The sequence below is a fragment of the Xiphophorus couchianus genome, chromosome 4 (assembly GCF_001444195.1).
Source record: "Xiphophorus couchianus chromosome 4, X_couchianus-1.0, whole genome shotgun sequence".
Taxonomy (NCBI): Eukaryota; Metazoa; Chordata; class Actinopteri; order Cyprinodontiformes; family Poeciliidae; genus Xiphophorus; species Xiphophorus couchianus.
Genome location: NC_040231.1, coordinates 5,058,669 through 5,075,015, shown reverse-complemented (window position 1 = coordinate 5,075,015; position 16,347 = coordinate 5,058,669). Strand labels below are relative to the sequence as shown.

Below are 16,347 nucleotides of genomic sequence, written 5' to 3'. Positions count from 1 at the left end.
GTTGCATAACAAGTTGAGGATAAAGACCTATTATTTAGAGTAATATGGTTTATTTTGACTATTGAAGAGGTGATTTTGTCTAAATTATAGAGTTCAGCTTGCCGGCTAAAGAAGACATGGGGGTCTTCTTTATATAATTTTCACGCTCTATTCATCCTAGAGAGGGAAAATTAAGTCATTGTAGAGATGTCAAAAAGTTGTTATGCAAAGATGAACTTTAAAGTTTCCTCAGAGGTCAGACAGTAATTATTCTTTTTATATTTTTCCAAAATGCTACACCTTTACTGACAATCAGCATGGAGACATCAATGTCTGACTCTTACAATGTTTTTACTGAAGTACAGACATATTTTTTTATCTTCATAAAACTGCTTAGTTTTAATGCTAACTCAATGAGTTTGCCCTTAATATGTCTATTACATATGGTTATGCATTTGCGCTATTTAAGAGCTAAAGAACATTTGTTTGTTGAAATAGTTCTGAACAGTAAAAAAAACACAATCAATTAATAATAACTGCAGACAGGATAACTTACACAGCTGTACAGGTGCAGTAACCACTGATAACAAATCAATATTTCTTACATTCGCTAGTTTATGCTTGTCAGAGACCTTGTTAGACAGGGTCACCGTTGTTTTCATAAACAAGCTCCTCTGATGCTTTAAAAAGCACCTCGTGTACAAGCCCAGAGCAAGAATAATCACACTATCCAACAGCTTGTATGCTTTTAAAGTTTCATGCGCAGAGAGAGACCAATTAACCTCATTTGGGTGGTGGGAGGTAGCCAGAGTTCAAACATGCAAACTCAATGCAGAAGGACTCCAGGCCAGGATTCAAACCCAGGACCTTCTTGCTGCAAGCCAACCATTCTACCAACTGCACCACTGTACGTGGTATTTGGATTTACTTATTTTTGAAATTTTACAGACTAAACTGCCAGTTTGTTTTCAAGTAGTCCCTCAAGATAAAAACAAAAACAAAATGGATTTTCTTTTATATATGAGGCTCCTTATTTTGGGTTCTACTGAGTAGATTGTAGAACATAAAAATTATGTAGCTTTATGTTATTAAAGCTGAAGTTTAATCAGTAATACTTTTATAACAAATTTATGTCAGATCATGACTTCTTGATTAATGTTAAGTTGTCATAACGAAGATATTTATGTCCAGGTTAATGACAAGTTGTCATTAAAATGTTACTGTTTTCTGTTATATGAAGATGCCATTCTGGTCCTACTCATGTTAGCTTAGGAAGCGGTCTAACTTGTTATTGCAGACTTCTTTGTGGTAACGCAAAAATTAATACGTAAAACTATTTTTTTCCTCTACAAGTTATTAAATTCAAGAGCAAAATATCAAACAAAACCAATCGTGTCTTATGGTAATGCCATTGCACTACAGCCTTGCTAACTGTTGAAAATGTACGCTTTTTAAATTATTTTAAAAAAATTCAGTATTTTTGTCTTGCGGATCTAGAGTATATATTTCCATCATTCCTGTTTATCTTAAAGATCATGGGGATGGCGTCTGACCTGATGTTGAAAATAAGGTCGACATTCAGGCGTTGGTGACCTCTTGAACTGCCTTACGGTACAATGAAGTATCTCAAAAAAATGCTATAAATGTAGCTTAATTTCCAAATGATTTTTTCCCTTGCTGTGCCAGTAGTGATTCTGTAATATCCATAAATTAAGAACAGCAAGATATTTTTATATAAAGTACCTGCAACCAATGAGGACACAGTAAAATCAGTGCACTGAATGCACATCCATAATCAATAACTGCTCCCAACAGAGTACTGATCCACCTATATCCATATATCATTATTTTATATTATGGACTGGTCAGCTGTAAATGAATTATTACTGACCTAATTTTCTTATTTTTCTTTGCCAATCATGTAAAAGTCTTGTTGAAAATAAAATGTATTTTTGTAGCGAGACCTGCTTTTCATTTGGCAAAGAAAACAAACCTTTTTTATTCTGTTAGAATTTCCTTCTTCATCTTATTCATGTCATTTAGAGTTCATTTGCAATCTGCTACTGTGAGGGTAATTGTTCTATGATTAAAAGTGACAGCCGGGTTTCTCTGCCAGAACTCTACTTCTCACTTCTTCCTTCCTGCAGTTTTTCAGACACTTGGTCATCAGAAGTGACTTTGATTGTGACAGAAAGTGAATGATGCATCAGATGACCTTCATAGCTGAGTGGCCCAAGTGACGATTTCACAGCTTAGCAAGAACTACAAGGGCAGAAAACATGTGGGGCTTTCTGCATGTAGAGCACATAAACAGATTGTTTGAATGTCCAGATTTGTGTGTGGTAATGCCAGTGCTCTGCATGCAAACCTTTCTCCCTGAAGCAGCCTTCTGCTCTCCAATTACAGCATATTCACTGTTCACAAAATCACTGCAAGGGTGTCCTAAAAAAGCATTAGCTTGAGAAATTATCTTTCAACTTGCGGCAACAAACTCCATATCTCGGTCGAGTTGTGAACATTGTCTGATGCGTCTGACTTTTCCTTGCAGAATGTTCGCATTTGGATTTCAGGCTGTGTGTGTGAGAGTCTTCTCTGCTGATCTCCCCAAGCATAACCTGCCACATTGAGTTAATGGATCAATCTACACCTCACAGGTGCACCAGATGGGCATCACTTCGACTTTAAAATTCTACACCATCTCTGCCAAAGTCAGTTTGTATCTGACCAGCTAAAAATAAGAGGGGGAAAAAAGTATGTGATAAACAGAAGTTGGACTATTCAGAAGCAATGACACAGTGACTCAGATTGATCGAACCAAGCCGTAAACAACTCTTTATCTGCAAAGTGTTTGAAGAGATGTTAGATTTTGCTTTTCATGAAAAAATGAGTTGAACTTCTCTCTTTGCAAGTGAAAAACTAATGAATGAGTTTGGTGCTCTTACTGACATGTTTAGAATGAAAGATATTTAATTACATCAGTAATGATTGGATACAATGCATTACTGTATTTTTACATTTTTGTTCAACGTAGAAATGTTGAACATTGTAATATTTCAATGGGTTTAATACAGATGAACCATTGCATTATGCAGCTTAGATTCAGCATTCATCCCAAACTTGACACTACATTACGTGATCAATGTGATTGATAGATATATGACTTGATTTGTTGTACTGTTTAACCCATATTTACTACCGATATTACATCAAACAGCATATGACCCAGTTGTTGTGGTTGTTGATGTGAAAGTTACATATTTTTAAACCCTAATTTTGTTGTTACCATATAAATTTAACCTAAACGTTCCAAAATTAACTGGATCTTTATCTCACAAAACAGCAGTCTATGTAAATAATTTCAAAATAAAAAGCGAAAAAAATACAGAGGTTCAAGTTAAGATGGAAATAAAAGAAGACAAATATTTTACAGATGCTCAGAAAGGGAAGCTTAACCTTTTGGTTCATGATTGTGCTTTGTAGCAGAAAGATTCTTGGCTTCATTTTCTTTAAAGTTGTTTAAAAAGTAGACAGGGGAAATAGGAAAGATTATGTGTCTAAAAATAAATAAATAAACTCAGTCTTTGCACAAACAAAGCGTGTGTGAAGGTACATTAAATGCCATGGTGCAACTGTTAATGTTGCCATTCTGATGAAATCAGGGGCAGCATCTTTTTTACTGCTGACTGTTTTTATGTATAAGTCTGCATTAGACAGAGTTACATTAACAGGGGGTGAGATCAGAAACAGATTCTTCTTTTTTTTTGCTGTTTTTCTTTAAAAAGACCTGCTGAAAAAATCTGCATCTATACACAAAGTCCTCTGTGTCTTTTCTCAATAAACACTCAAAATCAGAATGTGAACAGCTGATACAAATATTTAAAATATATATATATATATATATATATATTTGTAGTGAACAACCCCTACTCTCTTGGAGATAAATTCTATTAATTTAATTTATACTTAAAGCAAATAAAAAATTAAAACTAAATAGTATTAAGCAATACTAGAAACAAAGAAGGCTTTTTTTTTTTTGCTTTGTTTTGTTTTGTCACAGGCAAATATTGTGAGCTGTTCTGTTGCCTCATAGCTTAAAGGTCTAGAGTTTGGACACTAGCAAGGCGCTTTCTGTTCTGTACAAGTTCTTTGTAGCTTTCCACCCATGCTCCAAATTGTGTTTTGTTCGTTGTGCGTGGATGTGTACGGTGGTTTTACTCGTTTGTCTCTTTTCAATCTGTGTTGGCCCTAAAAACAGTCTGGCCACTTGTCCAGTATGCACTTCGATGTTTGTGCCCTGCAGCCCTCGCAGGATTAACCGGGTATAGAAAACGAATAGATGGATGGATGAATGTTGGGGAAAAAACAGAATATAGAGGATGCAGAAAATCATGGTGCAATTTGTAGCCATCAAAGATGGGTTTTATTGTTTGTAGGCTGTTGAACACCACTACTTACAAAGTATAGCCGATTATGTTTTATGTTTTATTTAACAGAAGTCATTCAGTGATAGAAAATAAGGCATCTAAGCTCATGTCATCACATGTAAAGCACAGCTGACCACTGATACCAGGAATTGGATCTTCCAGCAAACCCCGTGTGCTTGACAGCACCTTTCCGTCATCCCCCATCATTCTGTTAGCCGAGGCCTTCCTCTACCCATCATTCTCTACTTCTCTCCACAGGGTCTGGCACAGACTTGAAAGCAAAGGTCTATCCTGCGGATAGCTCACCCTGTTGGGCTGGAATGACAGCATGTGAATCAGTCTCTGGTTCAGTGTGCCCAAATCCTTATTTTTATTTTAATATTTAACTAAGAAGAATCCCAGAACATAGAAATATATTTTGGTGAGTTTGAAGCAAATAAAAATGTGGTTTAGAATTGTTCCTATTTTCTTTTTGATCATTATGTTAACCTAATAATGACTAAGTTTCAGTCTCTGACTCAATTATTTATTTTTAATTCTTATAATTTCGTGGCCTCTCCAAATTGTCACACAATGACCATTTTCATGTAAATTGTCCCTTTTCCTGCCTTATAACCCTCTCCCATTGTGTTGAAATATTTTATTTTTCGATGGTGGATTGTGAAGTTCCTGCTGTGAAGAACAGCAGTGCAGTTGGCAAGAGAAATAAAAATAGCTTGGCATGTCAGCAGGGGTTTATGATGGCCTCTTTTTCCTCTGAGAACTCATATTAAGTCCTACCCACATCTTATACAATAGACCAGCTGGTTTAGGTTGACAACTCGAGTCATACTGAGTGCAGCTTGCAGCGTGTTTTAAAGTGACCGTTTCTCTAAAAGGGTGTTTCTACCTTCTCAATATAACTTTGTGCACATTTTCATTTAAAAACAAACCACTGGCCACTTTTAAGAAGGCATGAGTTTCACCTGTAGCGAAATGATTAGTTTCCCTTAATTTTCACAGTTCAAACTATTTTTTTTCTTAAGCTCATCACACTTTTCTTGGAGTTTCTAATTAGTGGTTCATGACTTTCCCTGGGGCATATGTGACATAATAGTACATTTCTTTTAGCCACAATGCAGAACTAGGATCTATTTTTGCCATCTCACACAGTAAGGATGGTGAGAGTGTCGTGTTCTGTGTTTTCTGTGTGTTAATTTTGAGTTTTCGGTATCTCTGTGTCTCCGTGTTGTCCTGCTCTCCCCTTGATTAGTTCCCAGGTGTTTCTTGTTCCCTGATTACCCCCAGTGTATTTAGTGTCACCTGTGTGTCTGTTCTTTGTCGGGTCCTCGTCTAATGTGCGTTCGCGTTGTTCTGTTGTCCCTTCATTTTTACGGTTGCTACCGGCGTCGAGCCCTGGTTTCCGCTCGGCTGTGCTGCCCGTTATTTTGGACTGTGTTTTGCTGGACATTCACCATTAAAATCATTCATTTATCACATCCTGGGTCTACAGCGTCTGCCTCACCACCTCAACAATTCATGACAGAGGGTAAAAAAAAAATCCCTCAAACTCACAGTGGGAGAATAGGAGCAATGAGTGGCATCTTGTGCCCACCAATTCTCAATAACAACCACTAGACAGTATCTACAGGCCAGTGTGGTTGGGACGCAGGCCAGAAATAAGCTTTTCTCTTCTACTATCAGTAGAGCAAATATGTGTAGTTTGCTCAACTCTGCTCTGACCATGGAGCTGTGCGTCTGCTCAGATGAGACGAAGATTGAGCTTTTCTAAAACAAAAATAGTCTGGTGTGAAAAAGGATGAATTTGTGGAAAATTACGGCCTTTTCCCTATTGAGTACGATGAATGGCACCATAAACTCTGAACGATTGGGAGGTTTTAGGAGAAACAATCTGACAACAGAGATGACGAGTCAAGTTTAAGACTTCAACTGGAATTGCAAAAATAAAAGACTTCAGATTCAACTTAGACCTTCAAGACCTGACTTGCTATATAATAGTTTTTATGTCATATAATGCAGCTGAGGTGCATATTTTACTACTGTGAAGGAATTTGGCGGTGGTGGATTATGAGGTGCTAATATCTCAAAAAAATCTATTTATGTTCCTTTCGGTTTATGAAGATTACCACATGAATGTATTCTGGAGAGAAATGGGCTGGTTAGTGTGAGAAAGCTTGATCTCAGTCAAATCCTGGGTCTTTCAACAGGATATGATCAAAACAAACAGCTAAAGCATCCAAGAATGGCTAAGCATAGTGTAGAAGTAAGTATAAAAGTATCTTGCTGTGATTACCTCAACAAAATATTAGGTTACAAGTGCTGTTATTTTTGTCCAGGCCCAGTTCATTAGTTTGGTTTTTTAAGTGATTCTGTTGCACCACAATTGAAAAGCAGTGTCTTATTTTCACTGGTTAAGTTTTAGTGATGTTTTGATTTATTTATTATTATTATTGTTCATTATTACTTTTGTAAATTTCAAGTTCTTTCAGTGGCCATTGTGGTTCTTTTGTTCATTCATAGAGGGACACCAATAATTTTGTCTGTAAGTAATGATCAATTCTATGGGATACTGACAAAAAGTACGCAAGTAGAGTATTCAAGCACAAACTGTTTTCTGCAGAAGGTAAGAAAACACTAGATCGGTGTTTAAATATTTATTGGAAAATGCAGTTAATGCATGTGATGAAAATGTAAGCAGAAAGGGTTGTGGAACAGAAGGGGCTGTGGAAAAACAAACCAATTTTTAGCATTTCAGAGGCAGCTGATGGTGCACTCCAGCGAGAACCATCAACATCCTGGAGGCCTGGCAATCTGTCCTCATGAAAGCTTTGCTGGTACTGCGAAATGGAACTAATAATACTATGAAACTCATTTGCAGTGAGTTAAAGAGGATGAACAATGTAATCAGTGGGATAAATTGTTAACTGAGAGGGGGCGGGGTTGTGTGTAATTGCAAATTGGACATATGAAGCCAGATGGGACTGGACCTTCCTGATCCTAAAGCCAGTCCACATAAATCATCAAACTAATTGAATGTCTTCTTACATAATTTAAAATTTTCATGCATATCACAGGAACTGGAGTGGAAAAAAAATCATTTTGGAGTTTTCTGAAGAAATAGTGCTTTGTAATTCGGCATTGTCAGCTGACCGAAGTATTTGGGGATTACTTTTGACATGTCGTAAACCACGCAGAAATTGGTTCATCAAAAATGCAAATATTTTAAATGTCTCAAATAAATAAAAGAAAAAAATAATATCTGAGAAATCTGAGAAATCCCCAACATGTGTCTTTTGGCCCATTTCAGAAATTGAGGTACTGGCTTTAGTAAATGCAGACTAGAAAGTTTCCATTCTGTGAGATACTAATAAAGGAAACATTTTTATCATGCTGTGAAAATCTGGAATGTTTTCTGGGGTTTTTTTCCAAAAGATGAATTTTGTTAATGAGAATGAGAATAACATGTTTGTAGTGCACACAACAATATCAACACATCATTTATTTAGTTCTTTAAACCTCTGAATGCTGCCATTGGTAACCTATTTAGTACTGTTGGTTATTTGTCTGTTGGACTGGAACTAGCACTGCAAATCTATAGTTTTTGTGTTTATTCTTTATTTTTGATTAGTGTGTTGTTGGGGATTTATGTGGGTGTGTATGTGTAGGGGCTTTCCCTTTAAGAGGTGCAGCCCAGCTGCATGTCATGTGACTTCGGCCAAGAAGCCAAGCTGAGTTAGATTTCATGTCACCCATGTGTTTAGTCAATCCAGTTCAATCTGTATCCATCTTTGCCCGGACGAAGCATTGTGGGCAGGTTATGTTTAATATATTATTATACATCATTATTTCTTACATCATTTCTGGTTGTTGAAGGTGGATGTTAAATAGTTTTGAATGTGTATTGTAAGGACAGTATTTAATTTGGTTATACTAAATTTGTATGTACATGCTTGTAAAAAGAATGTAAAGTCATGTATCCCCTTTTTGTGTGTTTCAGTTTCACACTTCCTTGAAATCAATAAACCTGTGGACAAAGGTCAACTTTCCTCAGAGTCTTTGTGTCAGGGAAGAATTTAGCTGTACTGTCTAGTTGCATGTCATATGGCAAAGGCAGTTCAATCTGGAGAGACTCAGACAGAAAAGAATAAACGATTAGGAAATTTATTGACAAAAAATGAATAACAGTTCTTTGGCGCTCGGGCCCCGGCTAGAGATTTGAGCAGTGAATTCCGGCGAATTCAGATGAGCCCATCAACGCTGAATAGGGATACTCCCCCCGGGGCCCGACACTGGTGGTGGAGGTTGGGAAAGATGACGTCTTGAAATGCTGGTGGAGAAGGGGAGGAGGTGGGTTGAGCAAAGCTGGAAAGCAACTGGCGGCGTGGGTGTGGAGCCTTTTAACAGAGCTTGATTGAAGATTGGAGAAGGCGGGTCGAGGTCCAGTGATGAAGATGACGCAGTAATTAGATGGAATGGGTGGAGCGGAAGTCTTCCAGCTTGAACTTGCGCCTAGGCTTCATTTCAGTCTGGAGAGACTCAGACAGAAAAGAATAAACGATTAGGAAATTTATTGACAAAAAATGAATAACAGTTCTTTGGCGCTCGGGCCCTGGCTGGAGATTTGAGCAGTGAATTCCGGCGAATTCAGATGAGCCCATCAACGCTGAATAGGGATACTCCCCCCCAAAACGTCTGGGCAGATGCCGGGGCCGAGGCCAAGACTTTGCTACGAGAGGTGAAATGCAAATGGGAGAAATCGAGGTGACGGATGGCAGTGAAAACCTTGTGGGATGACGCCGCGCCATCTAATAGAAGAAGGCCGACTGAGGGGTTACTTACCTGGTGTGGAGTCGGGCTGGTAGATGAAGGCCAGCTGGGGTGTTATTGGCGTGACGCGAAGTTGGGCTGGTAGATGTAGGCCAGCTGAGGGGTTACCGTCATGATGCGGCGTTAGGCTGGGATGATGTGGAGCCGTGCAGGGGAATAAAGGTAGCTGGGGTTATGAATATGCTTAGAGTTGGGTAAAAGAATAGCTACGATTCTCATAAAGGAAAGAGAGAGAAAGAGACGCCGATGGATACGAGTTAGCAAAGACTTGTGAAAAAGCTAAGAGTAAGCTGATAGACAGAATTTTAGCGAGGCCGCCCCAAAAGAAAAGAGAAAATGAACTAAGTGAAGTCGGTGAAAGAAAGCCGGTGGTAGTAATAGACTAGAGACAGGAAGAAAGACACCAGGAAACCGGGAGCTGAAGATCTAAGCGAAGCTGGGAGTAAACTCACCGGATAAAGTTGTTAGCTGGCAGGGACAAGAGGTGGGATTACTTGAAATGGAACCTGAAAGTGGCAGCACGGGAGGATGAGCGGGGCTTTTATGAGTTCAGGACTTGAGCTCTTAAATGGGGTGAACCATCCACCACCAGCGAGTTGCGAAGTGCTTACCTAGGCACTGAGAGACCGTTGAGCTGCGAGAACGGCTAAGAGGTCTGGACGAATGTAGGATGCGAAAGCTGAAGACGACCATCGGCCGAGTTGCTGGAGGGTTGACGTGGGAATACCCTGCGCGGCTGCGGATGTAGCCGCTCCTATTCTAAAGGAGTGGCCTGAGAATTGGCTAGGAGGGAGGTTGGATGCGGCTAGAAGTAGCTTCAGGTGTTTTAGGAACCAGGCCGAGGACATGGGGAAACCTTCGGGGGTTAGGAACAGGGGTTCGGGGGAAAAACTCAATTTGTGTCTTAAGAGCGCGAATTTGAACATGGCTAAAAAAGGGCAGAACGGACCATCGGTACGAGCTATGACGATGGTGCATGCGCCTTTAGATTTAGTATGCTTGAGGGATAAGCTGTAATAATTAACGTGGAAACTGAGGTCAGAAACCGCTAGGTCTCTAGAAGGGATGAATGTGTTATTTGGGGACGTGAACTCGCCTAGACGAAGGAGCCCATAAAAAGCTAAAAGAAACGAACTCGAGAGGAGGCTCTGGAGATAAGGAGAGTAGGAACTGAGTCGAAGGGTATTGAGTAACTTAATGAGAATGGGAAGGGTGATAGGTTTTCTACTATCTGGGAGGGAAGGACGAACGTTAGAAATACTCTTTAACAGAAGCTTTATAACATTGTCACGAAAAAGGCTAACAGAAGAGGAAGACTGGGAAAGTTGGGAGAAAAAATTTATACCTGCGACGAGACTGCGGATATAAGAGGGCTTCAGATTAAGATGAACGAAGCAATGGGTAATGAAAGCGATGACTGAGCTAGCTTGAACGGGATAAAGTGGGGTCTTGTGAACAGAGCAGAAGTTTGCAAACTTGTGCCAGGCGAAGGTGTAAGATTTGAACGTAGAATGAGCGAGGCCATTTTTAATGTAAAAGTTAGCCAACTGGAGCAAGGGTAAAAGAGAAGGGGAGATTAATTCAGGATGAGGTTTTCGAAGGAGGGAACAGGCGTCGGGAGGCTGAAGGGCAGAGGCGACGAAAGGTCTGAAATTGAAGACGAGACAGAGCATCGGCAATGGCGTTAGAATGACCTGGAATGTGACGGGCAGAGAGGATGAAATTGTTGATCACGGATTGCCATGTAATACGACGAAGAAAAGGCATAATAGACTTGGAAGAAGAGCGGCCTTTACTAATAGCTTCTACAACTGCGGCATTATTGCAAAATGCTACAATGTGCTTGCGTTTCCACTGGCTTCCCCAGAGGCAGCATGCTGTAGCAATGGGGACTATTTCATAAAAAGCCGAAGATTTTGACCGAGGAACCGAAAGAGGCCATTTCTCAGCGAACCAGCTGCCCTGAAAAAAGCCCCCGTATCCTGCGGAAGGAGCAGCATCGGTGTAAAACTGGGCAGAATCAGCGGAGAGGATGACGTCATCATAGAAAAAAAGAAATGCCGTTCCAGGAGTTAAGCAGAGAGGACCAAAAAACGAGATCAGAGCGGCAGCCGTCATCTAAAACGATTCGATCGAATAGAGAGGGAACTTAATTAGCGAGGTCGAGCAACCTGGAGATAAAAGAGCGACCTTGAGGGATTATGCGCATGGCGAAGTTAAGATGCCCGAGCAGCGAGAGAAGCTGGCGCTTGGAAAGAGTCGAGGATGAAAGATAAGCTTGGGAGATTTCACGAATGCGAGCTAATTTATCGGCTGGCAGCGAAGCTACCATTTTTTCCGAGTCCAGAGTGATGCCGAGAAATTCTAATTTTTTTCGCGGACCAACAGTTTTCTCCTCGGAGAGGGGAATGCCGACGCGGAGAAAAAGGTCTTTCAATTTGCTGAGCGAACGGGGAAAAGGGTGGGGCGGATCTATAAGCAGAAAGTCATCAAGGAGGTGGAGCACGGAGGGAAGTTTGACAACATTTAGCAAAATCCAGCAGAGCTTCAGAAAATGAATTAAAGAGACTGGGGCTGCTCCTGCATCCAAAAGTCAGACGGACAAAGAAATAAAACTTTTCGTCCCATTTAGCACCCAGCAGGTGCCACTGAGAGGGATGCACGGGCAAGATCTTAAAAGCGTCAGTAATGTCGGCTTTGGCCAGCCACGCTCCTGGACCGGCTTTCTTTATTAACGCTATGGCATGATCTACTGTGGCATAAAAGAGTGAAAAGGGTGGCTTCGGGATAAGGCTATTAATGCTAGGGTGGGAACCAGAATGAGGCGCAGACAGATCAAGAATCAAACATTTTTTCCCTGAATATTTGCGGATTGCGACTCCGAGGGGATTGACGCGAAAGAGGGAGAAGGGAGGGGAAACGCAGGGGCCGATGACGTAACCTTTAGACACCTCTTTCTGTAATAAGAGGGAGACGGCGCTCGGATCTAACAGCGCTGATTGGAGATTTGGAATGACTATAGAAGAAGCGGGGGGATGAGGTATACCTATGAAAAAACCCTGGGAGAGACCAGTGATTAGGAAATTAACGATTGATCGGGATGATACTGTAAAAGAAAAGCCAATTCGGGAACTAGAATGGGAGTCGAAAGAAATTGGAAAACTAATTCCTGAAACCTCGACGGTTTCTGCTGGGAAAGGTGCGGCGGGGGCAGACGGACTTGGGATGAGCGTCCCTGCAGAAACTACAGATGTGAAGGAAAGCACATTTGGGAAATGAACAGACGCCTTCATTAAAGTTATTGCAGATAGGCATGTTATTATGAACCTGCACCTGTCTGCCGTGACGATCTTGCGACGGGATTTTGAGAAGAGATGGCAGAGAAGCCGCGGCGGGAGGACCTGGCTTAAACGGGAGAGATGGGCAGAAGGCGCTAAGATGGCCCGAAATGCCGCACAGGTGGCATGAAACAGCTTGGGTAAGCATGATGAGAATCTCCATATCCAGAGTAGACCAGTTGAGATTCAGACCAGAGCGGGAGAGGACGGCGGCAGCTTTGGTAGCGAAAGCTTTGTGATATTGATAAAATAGAGATCGACCATATTGCAAATGAAGATCAGCGATCAATGCCAAATATGCATCCAAATCTATTCTGCGCTCAGGGTAAACTGAACAGATGACATCCCTAAAGACACTGAATGCGGCTAGGAACTGCCCGATAGACAAATCTTTCGCAAGGCGGGGATCCAAAGATTTAATGATGGCTGAAAATTGATCGGATGAAGCAATACTTTGGTCGACTACGGGAGAGGGAAGGAGAATGGAAGCTAAATTGATGTACTGTCCTTGCAGTATCTTTGAGCGCAGTCTGGGAGAGATGTTGGCGTGCAAAGGCGTATAAGCCGCACCTGTTAAGGGAAGGATATGGCCGAGGAAAAATCAGAGCGATTGAGAAAACAAGAGTAAAGTTTAGAAAAACGGACTTACCTGAAGGCGGCGCAGGCCGGGCGTTAGCGAGGGTGAACACCGTTGGAGGTGGCTGAAGAGAGGGAGGAGGGGCAACTGGAGCGGCAGAGAAAGGGATTGAGGACGCCACCGCAATGTTAGAAGCACCGTGTTGAAGCTGGTAGGACAGCACTGATAAGGAACGCTGAAGAGAATCCATGGATGCGACGAGAGAGGACGCAAGGACCTGGTCAGAAGAGGGGGGAGGGGAGGCAGAGAGTGGGGACCTGAGGAGGGACCGGGGGCTTCTGGAGGTACGACGGGAGCGTTAGGAGGAGGATTAGGATTTGGCGGTGGAGCTGAAGGAGGCCCAGGTAAACAAGAGGACAACTGAGAGGAGGGGGGGCGGCCCTTGCGTCGCTTGGCTGGAGGAGCGACGGACTTGCAGGATCTTTTCCCGCTGACCGATGAAGGGGGAGCAGGGGGAGACGGAGGAATATAGGGCGGAGAGGTGTCGATGAACGGCATGAGGGCAGCGAGAGAGGCAACCTGCGGAGATTGAAGGCCAGCGGCGAGGGAGACGCCTTTGGATTTAAGGAAAGAAGCTGGGGAGAGGTGGTCCGGGCGCATGGCCAAACGAGAGCTGCGGCGGACGGGAGAGGAGGAGGGGGGAGCTGGATCCTCACGAGAGGCGACCGGAGAACCAGGAGGGATATCGGACTCGAAGTCAGACATGACGAACGCGTACCAACTTGAGCAAAGCTGGAAAGCAACTGGCGGCGTGGGTGTGGAGCCTTTTAACAGAGCTTGATTGAAGATTGGAGAAGGCGGGTCGAGGTCCAGTGATGAAGATGACGCAGTAATTAGATGGAATGGGTGGAGCGGAAGTCTTCCAGCTTGAACTTGCGCCTAGGCTTCATTATAATTAGTTTCCATTGATGTTCTCAGATCCATTGTGCCATATTATCTAGATTATTATTTTGTTTCTGTGTAGTTCAAATTTTAAAACTGCTAAAGGAAAAATAGGATGAAAAAAATATGTGAACAATTAAATTATACATGACACTAAAACATCAGAATGAGGAAAAACTGAATGTATTGCATGCACAAAATCAGTTTCCTTTTACAGATCTGCTTGAAGCTTTACCACACTTAAATGATTCAGATCGTTAAGCAAATTTTAAAATCCAAAAAATTAAACTAGAGTGAAATAGAATGATACAAAATGCATTGCCCTTTGTTGAAAAATGAAAATTGTATTTAAAATTGGTTTGATGATCTGAAGCATGCACGTGTCAATAATAAACCAAAAAAAAATAAGACGAAAAATACATTCTCACACTACTGATATAGCATTATATGGGATCTTAAGACAAAAACTGAAGGACAGTAAAGTAATTGATTGACATACACTCTAATAATATAATAAGCGGAAGCAATTTAAGTTGAAGCACAATTCTTTTCTTTTTTTTTTCTTTCAGTGCAAATCGCAGATAAAATGAAAAGTATTAACATTAAAAAAACTAAAGGCTCTGGCATTGTTTTCAGTAAGTGTGTTCCAGTTATGACTGCCCAGTAGAAAACAGCAAGAGTTATTTTGTCTGTGCATCAAAAGGAAGTAAAGAATTTATAATTATAAAAGCAACAGAGAACGAGAACAAAAGCTTGGCCCACTCATTTTTTGTTTAGCTAACTTCTGAGGGATTGACAGCCGGGCACAAAATAATTTTCCACATCATCCTCTTCTTGTCTTGACACATCAATCAAGTAATTATTTGCGGAGACAGGGCGGCTGATGATTGGTGACTCATTTAGAGAGAAGTCGAGACTTGGAGCAATTCAGAGAAGTGACTGCTGTGTGAGTAAGAACAACACAGCAGCAAGGCATGAGGAATGGGCGTTTGTGGGCCAAATCACAACTCTGGGACCCAGGGTGCCAAATGTGGAAAAAATTAAACACATTATTATTAATATAGTTTTGGTTCTGTATTCACAGTATGAAGACTTCAGGCAGTGTAACAATGACAGGTACTTATGTTGTCACTCTGAATGTTTCTGTTTTGGTTTGCATTAAAGTCTTTCATTTAATGAGGCTAACGGATAAAATAATAATGCATGTTTGACATTTATTTTCTTAAAAATCGGAACATTTTAATATGCAACAGGTTGCGATAGAGAGTCCTTTTTTGAAGGTGAAAATGATTCTTGATGGCAATAGCAACTAAGTCTCAAGTCATTTTCTATGTGATTTATTTTCTTCCGCCTACATAGCATAATTAAGAGCTGTATTGATCTAATATTAAAACTTTGTATGATACCTCACTTAAAGCATTGCCCCCTCAGTGACATGTTTGTCTTAAAATGTGAGGAGTACTAATGTAAAAATGACATAAACCTTTACAGTTGAATGTTGCTTTAAGATGAGACCAGAATTGGCCTGAAAATGACTCAACAGTGATGGGTAGACAAGATGTACATCGGACTGAATAACTCAAGCAGAACTGACTGAAGTGGATGGAGGCTGACATTTCTGAGGCTCAAAGACCAGGAACAACAAGGTTCTCAAATGTCAGAATCACTCCAGAGAACAGATTCAGAACGCTGGAGAGCAATCAGTCCCAATAGTCCAATTAAAAACAAGTGAGCAGGAAAAGTTTATTTATTTATTTAGATTTAAATTCCATGCAATGCCTTTATCTCTGCTCCAAAGTGAAACATCATGCACAGCTTTCAGAATAATGTCTACATCATAATACCAGAGCAGCTCCTTTAAGTCCTACTCATTGTGACTTATTTAAGACTTTCTTATTCTTTAACATCTGTGTCTGTTGGACTTAACTTTTGGTACTGACTAAAAAATGACCATTACTAACCCTTTTGGAGTCCTGAGCTACAACAGAAACAAAAAAATGTGGATAAATGTTTTTGAAATATGAAAAGACTATTTTACCCAAAGTGGTAAAGGTTTATTCCAGAATAATAAAGTAAATGGTTCAATCCATTTAACCTTCATCAGCCTGTTCAGTGTCTATAGCTATTCTGCTAAATAATCTACATTTTACATGATAAGAATGGTGGATTTCACTCAAGAATGTCTTTACGTTTAAAGTGACATTCACAAAATGCCTTAAAACACACATAGATGTTGCATTTTTTTATCTTTAAAATAAAT

At 40.7% G+C, this 16,347-nt stretch overlaps 1 protein-coding gene across 1 annotated transcript; it reads right to left on the bottom strand.

The window, feature by feature from the left end:
- Positions 1-13,001: 13,001 nt before the first annotated feature.
- LOC114143334 (proline-rich receptor-like protein kinase PERK9) lies at positions 13,002-14,106 on the bottom strand. Its single transcript, XM_028015257.1, has 2 exons — positions 13,218-14,106; positions 13,002-13,138 (listed from the first exon to the last, which is right to left on the bottom strand). The coding sequence occupies exons 1-2, from the start codon at positions 13,908-13,910 to the stop codon at positions 13,058-13,060; spliced, it is 774 nt and encodes a 257-aa protein (XP_027871058.1). The 5' UTR covers positions 13,911-14,106; the 3' UTR covers positions 13,002-13,057.
- Positions 14,107-16,347: the final 2,241 nt, after the last annotated feature.